General features: G+C 40.6%; 1 protein-coding gene across 3 annotated transcripts in view; it reads right to left on the reverse strand.

Annotated features, from left to right (window-relative positions):
• Positions 1-604: 604 nt before the first annotated feature.
• The window catches only part of FMO5 (flavin containing dimethylaniline monoxygenase 5), a 63276-nt gene continuing 47014 nt past the window's right edge, over positions 605-16866 (reverse strand). For all 3 annotated transcript variants that reach the window (XM_007485325.2, XM_007485324.3, XM_001363169.5), the window contains exons 4-9: positions 15958-16120; positions 14976-15118; positions 12294-12493; positions 10972-11324; positions 5973-6045; positions 605-3592 (exon numbers count right to left, since the gene is read on the reverse strand). In XM_007485325.2, coding sequence (XP_007485387.2) covers positions 3247-3592; positions 5973-6045; positions 10972-11324; positions 12294-12493; positions 14976-15118; positions 15958-16120 — 1278 coding nt within the window. In that variant the 3' untranslated portion in view covers positions 605-3246. The remainder of the gene's footprint in view (positions 3593-5972; positions 6046-10971; positions 11325-12293; positions 12494-14975; positions 15119-15957; positions 16121-16866) is intronic.

Consider the following 16866-nt stretch of genomic DNA (forward strand, 5'->3'; position numbering starts at 1 on the left):
TCTCCAACTCTGAGATTCAGTGATTGAACTTTTCTCTAACACACATAGCATCACTCTTTGTTATCTGTGTATGTGTCTGAGATCCATGATGATAATGATGGTGTACTTCCAACTGTGTACTTCTCTCTAGCTCCTGACACCATGTTCTGTAACCAGCAGGTGTTGAATAAACATTTGTTGAATAGGATTTTATAGATGGGAAGGGGAAGAGTAGAGATTAAGTATTTCTATAGTACCTACTATGTTCCAAGCATTGTGCTAATGCTTTACAATTATTATTTAATTTTATCCTTACAACAACCTTGAGAGGTAGGTGCTATTATTATCCCCATTTTACAGTTCAACAAGTGAGGCAAATATAGGTTAACTGACTTCCCCAGAATCACACAACTAGTAAATATGTAAAGCCAAATTTGAACCCAGGTCTTTTGGACTCCAGGCTCACAACTGGAAACACTTGTACTTCCTGGGTGCCTCAGTATCCCAATTCCACTTAGCTGCTGGAAGGAGTTTGAGATCTAAAATTATTCCCCAAAAGGAACAAAAGTACCCAAAACTTCACAGTCATTTATTTATAAAGTTTAGAGGGTAAAAAACACACAGATCAAATATCTGGTATATTTTATTCACAAAGGAAATTATAGTCAGTTCCAAAACAAAATCAATACATGTACTCACATTTCAAGTCTAATCAAACATGATATAATTAGGTAGATAGAAAAGCCCTTTAGATGACTAATTTAAGCCATATTGATCTGATGAACAGATCATATTAATATGCATTAGTCTTGCCATTACAAAAGTGTGAAAGTTTCATCTATGATTAAAATATCTTTGTTGACATTATAAGTACTTGTTACATAATTTTTATTTATACCTTGGGTTGGGTGAATTCTAGGAAGTGTGTGGTCCCCTTTTCTCAGAACAGAATGAGTTTATAGCCCTATAACAGTGTTGGCAAAGTATCAGCATGTTCCCCCTCTTCCCAGCACTCAAGGACATTTTTTTGGCATGCCTGGCCTCTCTGTCCAGCTGCCACTTCTGCTTTGTGGGGTAATGTGGCAGGCTCACAGGCAGCTTCAAGTTGCAGTTTGGGCACATGAACTCGAAAACGTTCACCAACGCTGTACTAGAAGAATCTGCCCTTCCTTTAAGGAAGTCATTCTCAAACCTTTTGGTCTTGGGATCTATTTACACTTTAAAATATTGTGGATTCTGTGAATTTTAAAATTAATATGTAATAACTAAGTATTATATTTAAAAATTTTTATTAATAATAACTAGGGCAAAAGAACTGCCTGAATTCACCCTGGTTGCAGGTCCAAAAAGAGCAAAGAGGAAGGAGTTACAGCCACTTAAACACAATCATAAAAAAATGCAGGGACGCAGGAAAAGGTAATTTTGGGAAATACCAAGGGATTTCTGGGGGATGAAGTCCAAAGGCTCAAAATCTCCATTTATACATACTATTGGGAAACCAGTTTCCCCAAAAGGATCATGGAAACATAATGCACTTCTGTTTATGTGGGAGATACATACATCTCTATATATTGTATATACAGATATATGTACATGTACATTTATTGCATATTTCTAATTTCTAATATAGTAAATTTCTAACAATAAACTGCAAGATTTTATATACATACATGTGTATGTATGTATATGTGTGTCTATATGTCACTATTTACCATCTTTGACATTAAAAAGTCTTAGTTTATTAGAAAAATCATTTTGATCAGGAAGATGCCCTAAATGGGTTTGGGGACCTTCAGAGTTCCCCAGATCAATGTTCACACGTTGAAGTATTTCTCCTTTGGAGGAAATCCTTAGAAAATTCTGGGTGGTGGTCAAAGCAGGAATGGTGTTATCTCCCTTGGGTTATTAGCACATGCTAATCAGGCTAATTTACTTACTAAAAGAGAGCTCCTTAAATGGAGAAGAAACAGAGCAGGTGCAGTTCGTCTCCTAATTCCATAAAAAGGCTTCCTTGAAGATTACACAAGGGAGGTAACTGAGAAATCCTATAAAAGACTTTAGAAGGACTGTGGAAGAGGCAGCATCTTTAAATGTCAGGTCAGCTCTGATTAGGAGGAAGTTGTACCTCTGATGTTCAGTAATCACCTCTTCGGCACCAGCAAAGAGTGTGGTTTATTTAACCAGTCCAGTGTTGGGCACTGAGCCCAGATATTATATAACATTGCACAAGAGTTGTTGCAAACAAAAATTGCCTCATGATGGGATGTAGAAGGAACTCCTTTCTCAAAGGAGGACCATGTATTTTTTTTAACCCTTATTTTCTCTCTTGGTAACAACTCTAAGAAAGGCAAGGGCTAAGCAATCGGGGTCAAGTGACTTGCCCAGGGTCACACAGCTAAGGCGTATCTGAGGCCAGATTTGAACCCAAGTTCTCTGGACTCCAGGTCTGGCTCTCTATTCACTGTGTCACCTAGTTGCCCTCAGGCCCATGTATCTTTAAAAGATCAGTTATCTCCTAAGGGAGGGAGAGAGAAACCAGCTCACCAATGAGAATTTGTGCCTAATGATGATGGCAGGGCTGGTACAAATCTGGCACATTTATACCTCACTCCTCTATTGGTGAGACCACAGGGGACAACTGGGTCAGAATAGAGGAGAAGTAAAGAAAAGCCTTAAATTTTCCTCTGCCCTGGCTAATTCTAATCACAGAATGGCTTTCATTTTTATCCTGATTACATACAACCTATTTTATTTATTTTTATATTATTAATATGTATAATGCAAAAAATAGATATATAGCTATTCGCCTGAGCTAGTTTGTCCTAGTCTATCATTAAGGAGAAAAAGGTCTAATCGTGATCAGTGAAAAGTTTGTGGCAAAATCTCAGGGATGTCAGCACTTCCGGATGAAACTGCTATCTCAACGAATTCGCCGAGACAGATCACAGCTCCTTCCCTTTCATGGTCACATCTGCTCCATGGGACAATTATTGGCTGTCTCTCCATGGACACGTCCCTTTACTTGAGCTCCATCAACTACCCACGCCCCCCAGTTCTGTCTAGAGAAAGTGGTCCTGCTCCAGAGCTTTGGGTCAAATACAGAATCTGGTGAGCGAAAAGAATAAAAAGAACCGAACCAATGAAAATTGGGAATAATTGGAAAGAGAAACCCAGAGTTGAAGAGTGGAGAAAAATTTCACAATTTTCTTTCTTGGCAATGAGAAGGCACCTTTGGATCCAGTCCCCCCATTAAAACTGTAGCAAAAGCTAAAAATAAGCCAATACAATGGAAATGAAGACTACGGCCAGCATACATTTGCCAATCATCATCATGGAGGAGCTGTGCTTATTTTCCCCAATCACCCTTGTCTTCATTGGTTTCTGGATACGGTCGTTCACCGTGAGGATGGCCTTTCGGGCGCCATCCCACTTCCCGGGGCCCTGCACGCGATACTGCAGCGGGGTACAAGGTCCAATGAACATATGATATGCCAGTTTGGGATCAGTGAAGGCCAGCTTGAGCAGGTTGGGCCTCGCCCCCACCAGCTCAGCGAGCTCCTCCATGTATTCGACAAAGTCTGTCTGGATGGTATGGCGTGGGCTATCCACGTATCTGTAGGAAGGAAGACAAAAGCAGGGGCCCTTCATTAGTTCAGCCAGTCAGTGACCCTCGAGTGAGCTCAGCACTGTGCTTAGACTTACTGGGAGACCGAGGGGGGATCCCACCTCTAGGAGCCCCCATCCTCTCTGGGAGACGAGACCAAGACAGGAAACAGAAAAGGGTATGTAGACTGCATATAACTCAATACTAAAGGCGCTCTAGCAATTACAGAAAGGGGAGTGAGCTGCGGGCTTGCCTGAATAGCTGGGCGATGCTTTAACTATGTCCCAGGGCTTCCTGCTGTAGTTTGAGCCCAGAATACCCCTCCCCGCCTTTTCTCTGCCTAATTTCTAGTTCTTTCAAGGCTCAGCTTAAACCCTCTTTTCTCTGACATGTTTGCTGCCCTGACCCAGGGAGAAGCGATTTCCCCCCTCTGAGCCAATATTGCATTTGTCTGTCTCATTGCTTATTCATTCATAGTCTATCTTGTACCAGGCATTGATGGGCAAGCCTGATCATTTTTCTATTCACCAACTAGTCCGTCAGTAAGCATTTAAAAAAAAATCCTTCCTTTTTGTCTTAGAATCGATACTAAATGTAAGGCAGACAGTGGTGAAGGGCCCCAAGGAGCCACCAGAATTTAGTGAATAGGGACGTGACACAATTGGACCTAGAGCCTGAATGGAGGGCCCCTTGGAGCAGGGAAAGAACTCAAGGCAGGCAGACCCACCAGCAGGCTTTGGCTATAGTCTAGGGGAGGAGGGCCTTGCACTAGAGGGGCAGCTGGGCCAGAGAGACAGGTAAGGCACACATAAAAGAGAGATGTTAGAAAATGGACAGGGAGAGTTAGGAGCCTGGGGAACTGGAGAGATGGGGGGCTAGGAACAGTGCAGGGAAGATGCAGGACGTCCCTCTCTGAGATGCCCCAGAGGCAGCTGGAGATTTAAGGCTGGCTGCCACCCATTCTCCCTTGGGCTAGAGGAAAGTAGTGTCAGTTACAGGGCTGAGTGCCTGCTCAGTTAGACCTTCTGGACTCTGCAGTAATAGGGGAGTCCCAGCCTGCCCATACCTTGAGGCATGGCTTACTCTCACATGTGGTCTGCCCATGAGCAAGACCAGTGCCAGAGGCATGAATGAAGAGATTTGTACATCTGCCCTTCTAGGCTCCTTTTATCCCCTTCCTGCCTTGGATGTTTCTATCTGAACTGAGCAATATTGTTCCAAGCAAAACATAACTGCAACTAAATGCTTCATTTGTTCTTTTCCCTCTTGCCCCTGTTCATGGATCTCAGTTACAGAATTTGAGAAACTTCCCCAACCTATCTCCTTTATCCCTACTCAGTTTGCTGGTAATTATACCAGACCTTTCTTGGTGTTACTGCTGCTGAAACCTGTTATTCTCTCTCTCTCTCTCTCTCTCTCTCTCCTCCTCCTCCTCCTCCTCGCTCTTCCTCTCTCTTCCTTTCTTTTCCTCTCTCTCTTCCTCTTTTTCTCTCTCTCCCTCTCTTTTATCCCCTCTCTCCTCCTTGCTCTTCCTCTCTCTTCCTTTCTTTTCCTCTCTCTCTTCCTCTTTTTCTCTCTCTCCCTCTCTTTTATCCCCTCTCTCCTCCTTGCTCTTCCTCTCTCTTCCTTTCTTTTCCTCTCTCTCTTCCTCTTTTTCTCTCTTTCCCTCTCTTTTCCTCTCACTCCCCCTTGCTCTTCCTCTCTCTTTTCCTTTCTCTTTCTCTCTCTCCCCCCTCTTCTTCTCTTTCTCTCTCTGTTTTTCTCTCTCTTTCTCCCTTCCTTCCTCTCTCTGTCTTTCTCTCCCTCTATTTCTGTCTCTGACTCCTTCTCTCCCTCTGTCTCTCCCTCTTTCTGTCTCTCTCTTTCTCCCTCTTTCTATCTCTGTATATCTCTCACTTTTTATCTCTCTCTTAAAAAAACCAAGCCCTTACTTTCCATCTTAGAATCAACACTAAGTATTGATTCCAAGGCGGAAGAGTGGTAAGGGCTAGGCAACTGGGGTTAAGTGACTTGCCCAGGGTCACCCAGCTAGGAAGTGTCTGAAGTCCAAATTTGAACCCAGGACCTCCTGTCTCCAGGCCTGGCTCTCTATCCTTTGATAGCTGCCCCATTTTATCTCTACATTAAGAACAACAAGAGTGATCAGGACAACATTCTGGTCTACATCAGGGGCCAATTAAATATTGCTACTGTCAGATCTACGTTACATAGGCATGAAATGACAACGTCTGCTAGACTCAAAAAATGTGAGCATTGGAAGGGTCCTTAGAGGTCCTTTTGTCCAAGCTCCTAATTTTAAAGACGAGGAAACTAAGATCTAGAAAAATTGTGACTTGCTTAAGTTCTGCGAGCCAGGAAGAGGCAAAGGTGGGATTTTAACATTTCTTACCTTTTGGCCATTGCTTCTTTTGTTGCAGTGATTTCTTCCATCATTTCACTTTGTGAAGGCAAGGTCTTTAGTCCTAAATCACAAATGAATAAATCAGGCTTTGCACAGTTATCTGAGGCATGATTATTGCTAATTGAAACAAACAGATCTCAGACCCCAAAAGGTCAGTTTCCCATTCCAGATGAAGAGGTCAACAAGTCCTCTACTGCACACTGCATGCCCCCAGCATAAGAATATGGCAGCCATGGTTCTCCACCTCAAAGAGTTTATCCTGTGAGAGTTTAGACTTGAACCCAAGTCATTCCATCTCGATTTTCATGGGGCTTCTATGAAAGTTAAAATTATAACAGTGTTTAACTGGAAACAGTTTCCTGTACCCCATAGCTGTCCTGTGTGCAGGTGTTTCTTTCTAGAGTTTAATTGCTTGTAGTATGTACCATCTATAAACTGCTTTAATTATTTGTACCATATATCATTTTGTCTTGGAATTGATACTAAGAATCAGTTCCAAGGCAGAAGAGTGATCAAGGCTAGGCAACTTGGGTTAAGTGACTTGCCCAGGGTCACACAGTTAGGAAGTGTCTTGAGGCCAGCTTTGAACCCAGGACCTCCCATCTGTGGTCTCTCTAGCTGCCCCTTATCATATTTTTTAAGTGGATTTTTTTGAACTGTGGGTTTATTTTTCCTGTACTTCCCAGGAATTCCTGTACCTAGGGAGTCAGGTGGCAGAGGCCATAGAGTGCTGGAAGGGAGTTCGACCTGAGTTCATTCCCTGCTTTGCACACAATAGCTGTGTGACCCCTCTGAGCCTCAGTTTCCTCATCTGTAAAATGAAGATAACAATGACACCTACTTCCAGGGTTGTTATGGGGCTTATGCTATTTGTAAAGTGCATTGTAAACCTATATCAATGCTGGTTATTGGTATTATCTTCCAAGGGAAGCCATTCAGAGTACAGTAAGTATTTCCCTTGATTTTTGTTGTTCTATATGATAGAAACCCTGCAGGAAAATTGAGGTGAGTTTGTATCAGAGATAGCTCATATTTATTCAGCCAGTGACTGTGTCTCAAGGGTTTTTCCCCTGAAGGGCCACAAATACTCTACTCAATGGACTTTGCCACAGAAGAACCCCAAGGAGTTACTTGGTCCTTTGAAGCTAGGCAGCATAATGAATGGGATGCTGAACTGAGTGTCAGGAAGACCTGAATTCAAATCCAGCCTCACATACTAACTAGCTATATGATCCTGGGCAAGTCACTTAACCTTTGCCTCAATTTCCTCAACTGTAACATGGGGATAGTATTAGTATCTACTTTTTAGGGTGGTTGAGAGAATCAAGGGAGGTAATAATTGTAGGCACTTTGCGCAGTAAGCATGACAGAAATGTTTATTCTTTTCTCATTTCCTCTTTACCTTAGACAAGCCTAGACTTAAGCAGGAGTCATTTCTTGAACGTACCTAGATAAATGGTCATCTCTCTTTTCCTTCAAGGCATCTCAGTGGACTTGACTTTGGGGCAGATTGGGTTTTTCCTTACGTTGAACAAGAATTAGCTAAATCTCACACATGGCATCTGACATCATTGTGGGGGAAAGATGCCAACTTCCACATTCTCTCCCTACCTCTCCTTCCCTCGCTCTGCTGGGTCCACCGAGCCATGATCCCCCTTCATGGAACTTTCCATTTCGGAAAGGTAACCTAGACTGGAGGCATCCTTCCTCCCAAGATCGTGGTGAGGAAAGCTCTCAACTACCCTTAAATGTCAACTGCCTTATTTGGTTTCAAGAGGAAATGTAAAGAAGCAAAACCATCTCCCTTTTAAGAGTCTACCTGATAACAATGGGGCTTTATGTAAGCTTGAAAAGGAGACCAGTTAGAACCAGGGTCTAAACCCAGATCTTAAGGAGAAGGACAAGCCTTGCCTTCTAAAACCTCTTTCAGGTGAAGGGCCAAAGGGGACTTCACAGGCCATGCATTGTGGAGATGAACAGAGTCCCCAAGACCAAGGGGGCAAAGTCAGGAAAAGATCAAGAGGATTCTAAAGCACTTTGTCTTTGAACCCACATTTCTGGGTAATGTACCGTGTAGATTTTATCCCTCAGCTATTCCTGCATGAACACATTCACAGTAGCCACACTGGAAATGTCAATTTATGACTCAATTGGTCAACAAATCTTTGTTAAGCAACAACTGTGTCAGTTGTTGCTTAACAAAGATTTGTTGGTTCTGGGGATACAATGAGTTTTCTTTCTTATCCAGGAAAGCCACACACAGCCTGAAGATGCTACTTTTATGGTTTATTTATAAGCAATAAACCCCCCAAAAGCCTCTCTCCCCCAGCCTACCCCCAAACACATTCCATCAGAACTTATCTTTTGTTGTCGATGGCTCACACATACATACACATATATGTACATGCATAGAGATACATACATGTGTATATATACACACATATAAATACATTATATGTGGATTAATTAAAATAAATTAAAATTTTAATTTAAAGAACTTTAAACATTCCAAGCAAGATGATTCTAAGCAATAAATGATACCATTTTTGTTAAAGTGGCTAAACAAGAATGGCCGTGGGTTCTTAAGAAATCAAGCAGGGGTATCAGGTCCCAATTATGTGGAGTTTTGCAGTTTCCCAAGTGCTTTGCTTATATTTATCCCATTAAAGAAGTAGTAAAATAATGCACCTATTTTGTAAGTGAGGAAACTGAGGCCAAGGAATTCGTGGTCCACCCAAGGTCGCAAGGCTAGTGAATGTCCGGCCAGAGGCCTTGTGGATTGCTGGTAATGAATTCACAGTTATGGCAGAAGAACTTTCAGTCTGATCCTTGTGTTAAGCCAAGCTGCTTCCCTGGGTGAGAGATTTTCTCTCTCCCACTTGCTTTTTTATTTTGATTTCCAAATTGCTTTGTGGTGTGGCTTCTTACCAGCTTCCCCATCCTCCTGAGGCAGCTGCATTTCCTTTTACATGACTGAGTATTATGGAAGGCTAAAACTGGGTTGGAGATACTCAGAAGAAAATTTCCTTTTAGAGGATAGAGTATCATAGCTTCACTTGCTTATAGAATCACTGGTGTTGAGGACCTTGGCCTCTTCTCTAGTATCTCAGGCTCATGTGTAGACTTCATTTGTGTTTAGACATTTTCCTTCTTCCTATCAACAATTCAGTTTATCTTAGAGGTTAAGTTCCAGATAATCAAGCTAAAAATCTATTTTAAATTGGGCTGGTTCCAACCAAGGTGCTCTTAACCCATTTTTGTATCATGGACCCCTTTCACAATCTAGTGAAGCAAGACTTCTCAGAAAAATGTTTTCTTTTTTTTTAAACTCTTACTTTCTGTCCTAGTAATAACTCTTAAGACAGAAGGGCAAGGAATAAGCAAATGGGGTTAAATAACTTGCCTGAGGTCACAAAGTTAGGAAGAGCTTGAGATCACATTTGAACCCAGGCCTTTTCTACTCCAGGTCTGATGCTCTATCCACTCTGTTACCTAGCTGCCTCCACAATAATTGAAGGAATGCTAAATTTGTTAGATGTTAGTGAAAATAACATACAATACAGTTTTCAAGGTCATAGATCCCCTGAAATCTAACTGCAGTCCATGAAGCCCAGGTTAAAGCCCTCTATTTTAACATAAGATTCTCCTCTTATATCAACCCATCTAGAAAAAGTAGACTTTTCACAGGAAATTGGCTTCCCGATCTATGCCATTAATGGGGAAATGATCCATCATGATTCCAGTGCTGGTAAATTTAGGAGAATAATAGGAATCTTGGAAGTGTCCCGATTCCTTTCCTACTGCCTACTACATTTTTGTGTGCCTTCATGAACAATTTCATGAATGGATGGGAGAAGGAGGAGAAGGCTTTTCCTACATATTCCTTCCAAGACCTGTTCCAACCCCAATTAGGGGTTGTTATGGTAGAAGAACTCAGCGTCTAGTAGGGAATCTGTCGGTGATGAACCTTTGTGAATTTAGCTAGGCTGGCTCCCAGAAACCAGACAGTCTGTCTCCAGGTCCATACAAAAAGGCTTTCTAGCATTATAATATCTATCCCAGCTTGGGCCCTCTCTGGCAAAGCCTTTGAGAACCTGGGTCCACCTTCATGCCATGATGAGACATGGTCTTCATGCTCATAACACTTTGTGATCATCCATTTTTTTTTAAACCCTTACCTTCCATCTTGGAGTCAATACTGTGTATTGGCTCCAAGGCAGAAGAGTGGTAAGGGCTAGGCAATGGGGGTTAAGTGACTTGCCCAGGGTCACACAGCTGGGAAGTGTCTGAGGCCAGATTTGAACCTAGGACCTCCCGTCTCTAGGCCTGGCTCTCAATCCACTGAGCTACCCAGCTGCCTGATCATCCATTTTTAATGAAACCCACAAAAGCATTATCTCAATAAATGACTTAAGGAAGCATGGTTCATACAATGATAATGATTGTGGTGAATATACTAATCATAAATGAAGAGAAGAAGTGTTATAAAGAGGAAAAATAAAGCCCAGAGAGGCAAATTTATTGGAGATTTGTTCTTGGCTTAACCAGGTTTCATTCTGTATTTGAAGAAAGCCTCTACTTTGCCTTTATATGGCAATAACACTGGTTAAATGATATAGATTTGCTTTTCAAGAATGTGATGAGATATAACCACCTAAGCCAGGTCATTATTCTCTTGGGGGTTGATGAAGTTAAAAAAAAAAAGGCTTGATAATAGTATTTCATTATGATTGTTTTCCTTTGTAATCCTATGTATTTTGTTATATGTATTTAAAAAACATTTATTCTGAGAAGGCTTTGCCAGACTATCAAAAGGGTCTATGATACAAAAAAAATGGTTAAGGATTCTTGGTCTAAGCAGTCAATAATCACATAGCTTTTAGCTGCTTAAAGGAAGAGTCTGAAATATAATTAAATTTAAATAATTTTTTGATGTTTCCCCAAACTATTGCAACAAATTGGTATAATAAAATTCCTTCCCACTTACCCTTAAAAACTTGTGTGGCCCAGCGGCCCTGGAGTTCTGAAATAGGCATGATGGCTCCAAGAGGCTGGATTAAGCCAATAATAGCAAGTGTTGGTTTCTCCAAGTTAGGAGGAAATACCTTCCTATACAGGGAAACCTTGTTCTTTACCACTCTGACAGAATCTTCAAGGAAGGGGAAGTCAAAGCTATAGCCCGTAGCAAAGACAACAGCATCAATGTTATCTTCTCTTGTGCCATCTTCAAAGATGGCGGCTGTCTCTGTGAATTCCTTTACATTTCCCTTGACTCGCACTCGGCCAGAAATAATTCTGTTGGGTAGGTCATCGTTGACTGTTGGGTGCTGACTCAGAGCTCTATGTGGAGGTGACAAGAAGAAGGAAGAAAAAAGAAAGGAAAAAAGGGGAGAGAGAACATGAGAAAGAAAGATTTTTTAGTACCAGGGAGATGAGAATTTGTTTGAGTTGACAGGGTTTCAATAACATTCCAGTGCTTCTCCAGGCATATAGGGGCAACGTGTGCTAATCTGGTATATGTTTGTCTGTTCAGTAAGTGTGACATAAATGAGAACTTCATGGTAGAAAATATGGAGCCCCTGAATAGCCTAAAAAACTAAAGATAAGAGGAGAAAAGTAATAGGAAGACTGGAAAAGAAACAGTCTTGGAGGCAGTGTTAGCTAGAGTGTAGGACTAACCTGGGTTTGAATATCACCTCAGACACTTATCAACTGTGTGATATAGGCAAACCATTTAATCTCTTAATTTCCTTATCTATAAATGAGGATAATAATACTTGCATTACCCTTCTATCAAGGTCAATGTGAGGAAAGTGATTTGGAAACCTTAAAAACATTATATAATGTTCTACGTGGAAGGTAGGCTGATATGATTTGAGTCAGGCTCCAAAAGATCAGCTGTACAAAATTGCATGTTGGGAAGATATGACTTAGAAGACATGTATTATGGGAAAAGCCTGGGGGTTTTCATAGACTGCAGTAATGTGAGTCAACTGAGCTACCAAAATACATACACTCTCGCACACACACATAGAGCTAGAGTTAATGTGGTTTGGGGTTGCATAAACTGAAATAGAACATTCAGAAACAAAGAAGCGATAGGCCCACATCCAGGGTGTTCTATTCAGTTATGTGTACTTTAGTGGGAGAGGGCACTGACAAGATGGGTTACTTATTACCTTCTGCTGTTTACTTTTACCTGGGCGGAACAGATAGTCTGATTATTCTACTTCTAGACTACTGGGAATACCTTTTTTTAATTCTATCTACTCAACTTCTATTCTCCTGCTTCAAACACTAGGAACATACCTGTGCTTGGGCTTCAGGCCATACATTTCATGGTCAAACCTTGCATTCATCTGTTTTTCCAGAAGTGAACTCAGAATAGATATGCTTAAGAACTTTGAGATATGGTTTTTAAGCCGAGAATAGAAGACAATATCAAAAGGATATCCATTATTCCCTACACGATTCAGTACCCATGCACCTCTCCTAGTGCTGAGGAAGACCTGGAAGAAGAGAACAACAGTTTTATGAAGTCCCTGCTCAGAGGTAGTCAATGACTCCCAATTGTCTAATGAATAAAAGTCCAAACCTCTTTGTTTGATATTCAAGACCCAACAGTCCACCTCCAATCCATCCATCCATCCATCCATCCATTGATCCATTCATCCATATTTTTAGCTATTCATATTTCCAAACTTTCCATTTCAGCCATTGTGTTTAACTCATTGTTCTCATATCACAAACTCTACCTCCTTGATTTAATTCATCCCCTCTCTTCTTCTTAGAATCTTCTCTTCACTTCTCTCTGCCTATGCAAACCCTGTTAAGATACAACTCAACTCTCTCCTGCATGAAGTCTTCCCAGACCATTCATTGTAGCCCACAATAACTTCTCCTTCTGAATTAAGTGCCAAAGCATTTATTTTCTTTATCACTCATATGGGTATTGAACATGTATTTCATTGTAACATCTCTTATATTGTTGTTTTGAATGATTATCTTTTGTACAAATATATTCACATTTTATTTTCCCAACTAGACTGAAGGTCTTGGAGAGCAGAAAATTATATCTTAGATTATGAATCTTCTATATCATTTCAATGGGATCCTTGTGGCATGGAGATATTTTTAAATACTTTAACAGACTCATCCCACTCGCTGCAGTGGCTCTTTCAAACTTTTAGAGCCCTCCTTAAACTTCCCATTGATTCCCCTTCCTTCGCCTGAGATCTTATCTGAGAATTTTATTTTACAGAAAATTTGAAGCCATTTGTCAAGAGCTCCCTCTTTATCTCATCTCTCAGATAATTGCCACCACTATCTCTTCTCTCACTCCTGTCTTACATGATGAAGACATGATCTTTCTTCTTGTTAAGAAAAATCTCTCCAATGTGCACAAGTGATCCCATGTTCTCCTTCCTCCATCATTTCAACTCTCACTCATCTTCAAAGTTTCTTTGGCTACTGCCTACTTCCCTACTGCTTACAAACATACATATGGTTCTCCCATTCTCAAAAACCCTCCATTAGATCCATCCATCCTCTCTAACCATTATTCTACACCTCTTCTTCCCTTTGGTGGCTAAACTCCTTAGGAAGGTCATCTCTCACACTATCTTCTTAACTCTTAGCAGTCTGTCTTTGGATGTCATCTTTCAACTGAAACCACTCTTTCCAAAGTAACTCAAACTTCCAGGTAAACATGGGGCAGCTTAGTTGCAGGAATATACCTCTCCTCAACACTTACCGATATAGACTAGCTCAAAAGGTCAAAAAAAACTGAATTCATATGAATGAAGGGACTCCACAGGAGGGTGCAGCATTGAAAGTATGTGGGATTTGGGCATTTCCACACTATAAGAGGGAGAAATAGCTTCCACCAAAATGTGAGTTGATCTACCCTACCCTCCCCCACCCCACCTACAGAGCCAGAGTCAGAGCCATCAATGAGTGAGCCAGGGGCACCTCTAGGTCCTTGGCAGATGACTAAGCTTTGACCCTGGATAATTTTTATGGAGGAAAAATCCAGACTACAGAGGAAATAGCAGAAAAGGACCTTCAAATAAATGCATCCAAACCTTCCAAAAATAATGGAAATTGGCCACAAGCTCTTAAAGAATTTAAATTGGAGCTTATAAAAAAGATGGAAGAATATTGGCAAGAAAAGTGGGAAATAGTTCAAAAAGAAAATAACAGTTTAAAAGACAGGAACTCCCAATTGGAGAAAGCAGCCCAGAAATCAAATGAAATGATAAATAGAGACCAAAATTAAACAGCTGGAAGCCATGAAAAGCAGGATAGACCAAAGGGAAAATCAAAAGATGATGGTGGAAAACCAGTCTTTAAAGACCAGAATTGGGCAATTAGAAGCCAATGATCTCCCAAAGTAACTTAAGATCTCTTGATGACCAGATATCATGGCCTTCTCTTAATCCTCATTCTTTTTGACCTCGCTGTAGCCTTTGACAGTCAGTCTTCTACTTCTCTTTGATACTCTCTGTGATCCAATGACACTGGCCTCATTGTCATCCTTCATAGAAAATACTCCATCTCCTGACACAACATATTTTCACACCATTACATTCCCTCATTCTGATGCTCGAAGAGGCAGTGCTGGTAATATTTTCCCTCTTTACATCTCCAAACTCTTAGCTTCCTTCAAGTCCTTCAACATAAAATTCTACTTCTACAGGAACCCATTCCTGGTCCTCTTTTAAATGAAATTTTATTTTCAATTACTTGTAGAAACAATTTTTAACAATCGTTTTCTGACATTTGTGATTCAGATCTCTGTGCCCCCACCCCCATCTGTGCCTTCAGCTAGAATGTAAGGCATTATCATTGACTTGATGTTACCTGGTTCCCAAATATTGTCTCCATTCACAAGTGACAGCTGATTTTGACGGCTTGATGAACCAAGTTTTCCCCTTTTCTGTGTGATGCTGGGTTGGGATTAAACAGAGCAAATAATTCACTGACTCAAACCTGTTTGGCTGTGTGGCTGATCTCCACAGCAAGATCTCCTCCAGAATTCCCAATGCCAATCACAATGACACGTTTTCCAGCAAATCCCTGTGGGTCCTTATAGTCCCGGCTGTGAAAGTATTGACCTCTGAACTTCTCTATCCCTGAGGACCAAAGGCAGAGTGATTCCATGGAGAAAGGTAGAGACTAGCTTAAATTTGTTTGATAACAGCTCCCTTATGTGGAACCATTTGCACATTCCTTCTAGCTCTGCCTTCCGTTCGCCTCAGCCCAGAGCTGTCATAAATAAGTTACTTAAACTTTGATTTGTCTTCTGTGGGAATCTGTCTAGCCCCAGCTTTTTTTTTTTTACTTTATCCCTTAAGTCCCTTTTGCCTTTTTTAATTCCTTTTCCCCTGGATCTTCTGAAACATCTTGCCTGAGGCCAGAGAGGGATCAATCAATATTTCCTTTTGACAGAGGAACTTTTTTTTTCCTTCAGAGCTGAAAAATTCCAAATTTCTTCTACAGTCCCACAAAGATATATTCATGACCATTACATGTTCAAAAAGATTTGGTACAGTGTGAAACAGAGCTGGAATTCAAGTCAGAAGACTTAGGTTCAAACACATTGCTCTTTTACGGACTACTTTGTGACCTTTGGCATTTTATGGGATCTAGTTATCTCTATGATTCCTTCTCATTCTAAATCTTTTGATATCTCAAAGCCCTGATATCTCAGCAGCTACAAAGGCAACTCTTTAGCATCTTCTCATTACTTTTGGTCTCCAAAAATGTTAAGGTAAGAGTGAGATAATAAAAATTGGCTGCTTATCTTCCTTGTTATTTTGATAGCTAAATCTTTGACAATGGTCCTTTCTCCAAGATAAAAATACAGAATATCAGGGCAAACTGCAGCCTCCTTTCTGGCCACAATTCTCTCAGATCCAAATATTGTAATATATATGGAAAGCGCAAGGTTCTTTCTTCTTGGATAACGTACCTGGGAAGCACTCAAGAGGCATGTGAGCATTGGTATGATGACCAGTGCATACCATGACTCCATCAAAGACATTCACTTCTTGTTTGCCATTAGATTCGGTGACTATGTCCCACTGGCCTGAAGTGGCAAAATCAGGTCGCTTCTTCACACTGCATACCATAGTCTGGAAAGAAATGGGCTAGATGCTGTAAACTGGTGGTTAGATTTCTAATCTAAGAAAGGATGAATATTCATTCAATCCCAATGTTAGATTTCTTATTCTTGAGCCCAGAGTTATCCTTAGTGCAGTAGGAAACCTTAAAGGGAGAGCTTGATTTTTGAAGGACTCTTCCAATAAGAACTATCTCCCAGAGAGGAGCTAGAACATCATTTCTCACTCTGATGAATGTTTTTCTTCTCTAAGGTCAAAGTGAGATAATTTCCATAAGGGAAGTTAGGTAAATTCTAAAAGTACTAATCTACTGGCTCAGTTACTAGGAAGGGTAGACTAATGTTGTTTCTTATTCCTTCCTTTCCCACTTGCTGTTTTTAAAAATTATTTTTATTTTCAAAGGATTTACTGATGACTCATTTTTCCCCTCAGTACTGTCATTTCCAGATATATTAAACCTTCACTTATATAGTTAATTTTTCCTTGTTAAAAAAGAGATTTAAGAAAAATTAGCTGATAGGGATCATGCATGATGGCATTCATGATTTCAAATCATTGTATCTATCTACCATGATTTGTTTAGTCATGTTATTATAAAACTGCTACTATGAAGATTTTGGCACATATTAAGACTTTTCTTTCTTTGATTCCTTGTAGAATACATTTAATGGTAGAATCTCTAGATGAAAGGCCATGAGTTGTTTTTCAATATGGCTGGGCAAGTTCCCAGCTTCAACAATAATTTATCAGTGTGCCTG

The sequence above is a fragment of the Monodelphis domestica genome, chromosome 2 (genome assembly GCF_027887165.1).
Source record: "Monodelphis domestica isolate mMonDom1 chromosome 2, mMonDom1.pri, whole genome shotgun sequence".
NCBI classification, from domain to species: Eukaryota; Metazoa; Chordata; class Mammalia; order Didelphimorphia; family Didelphidae; genus Monodelphis; species Monodelphis domestica.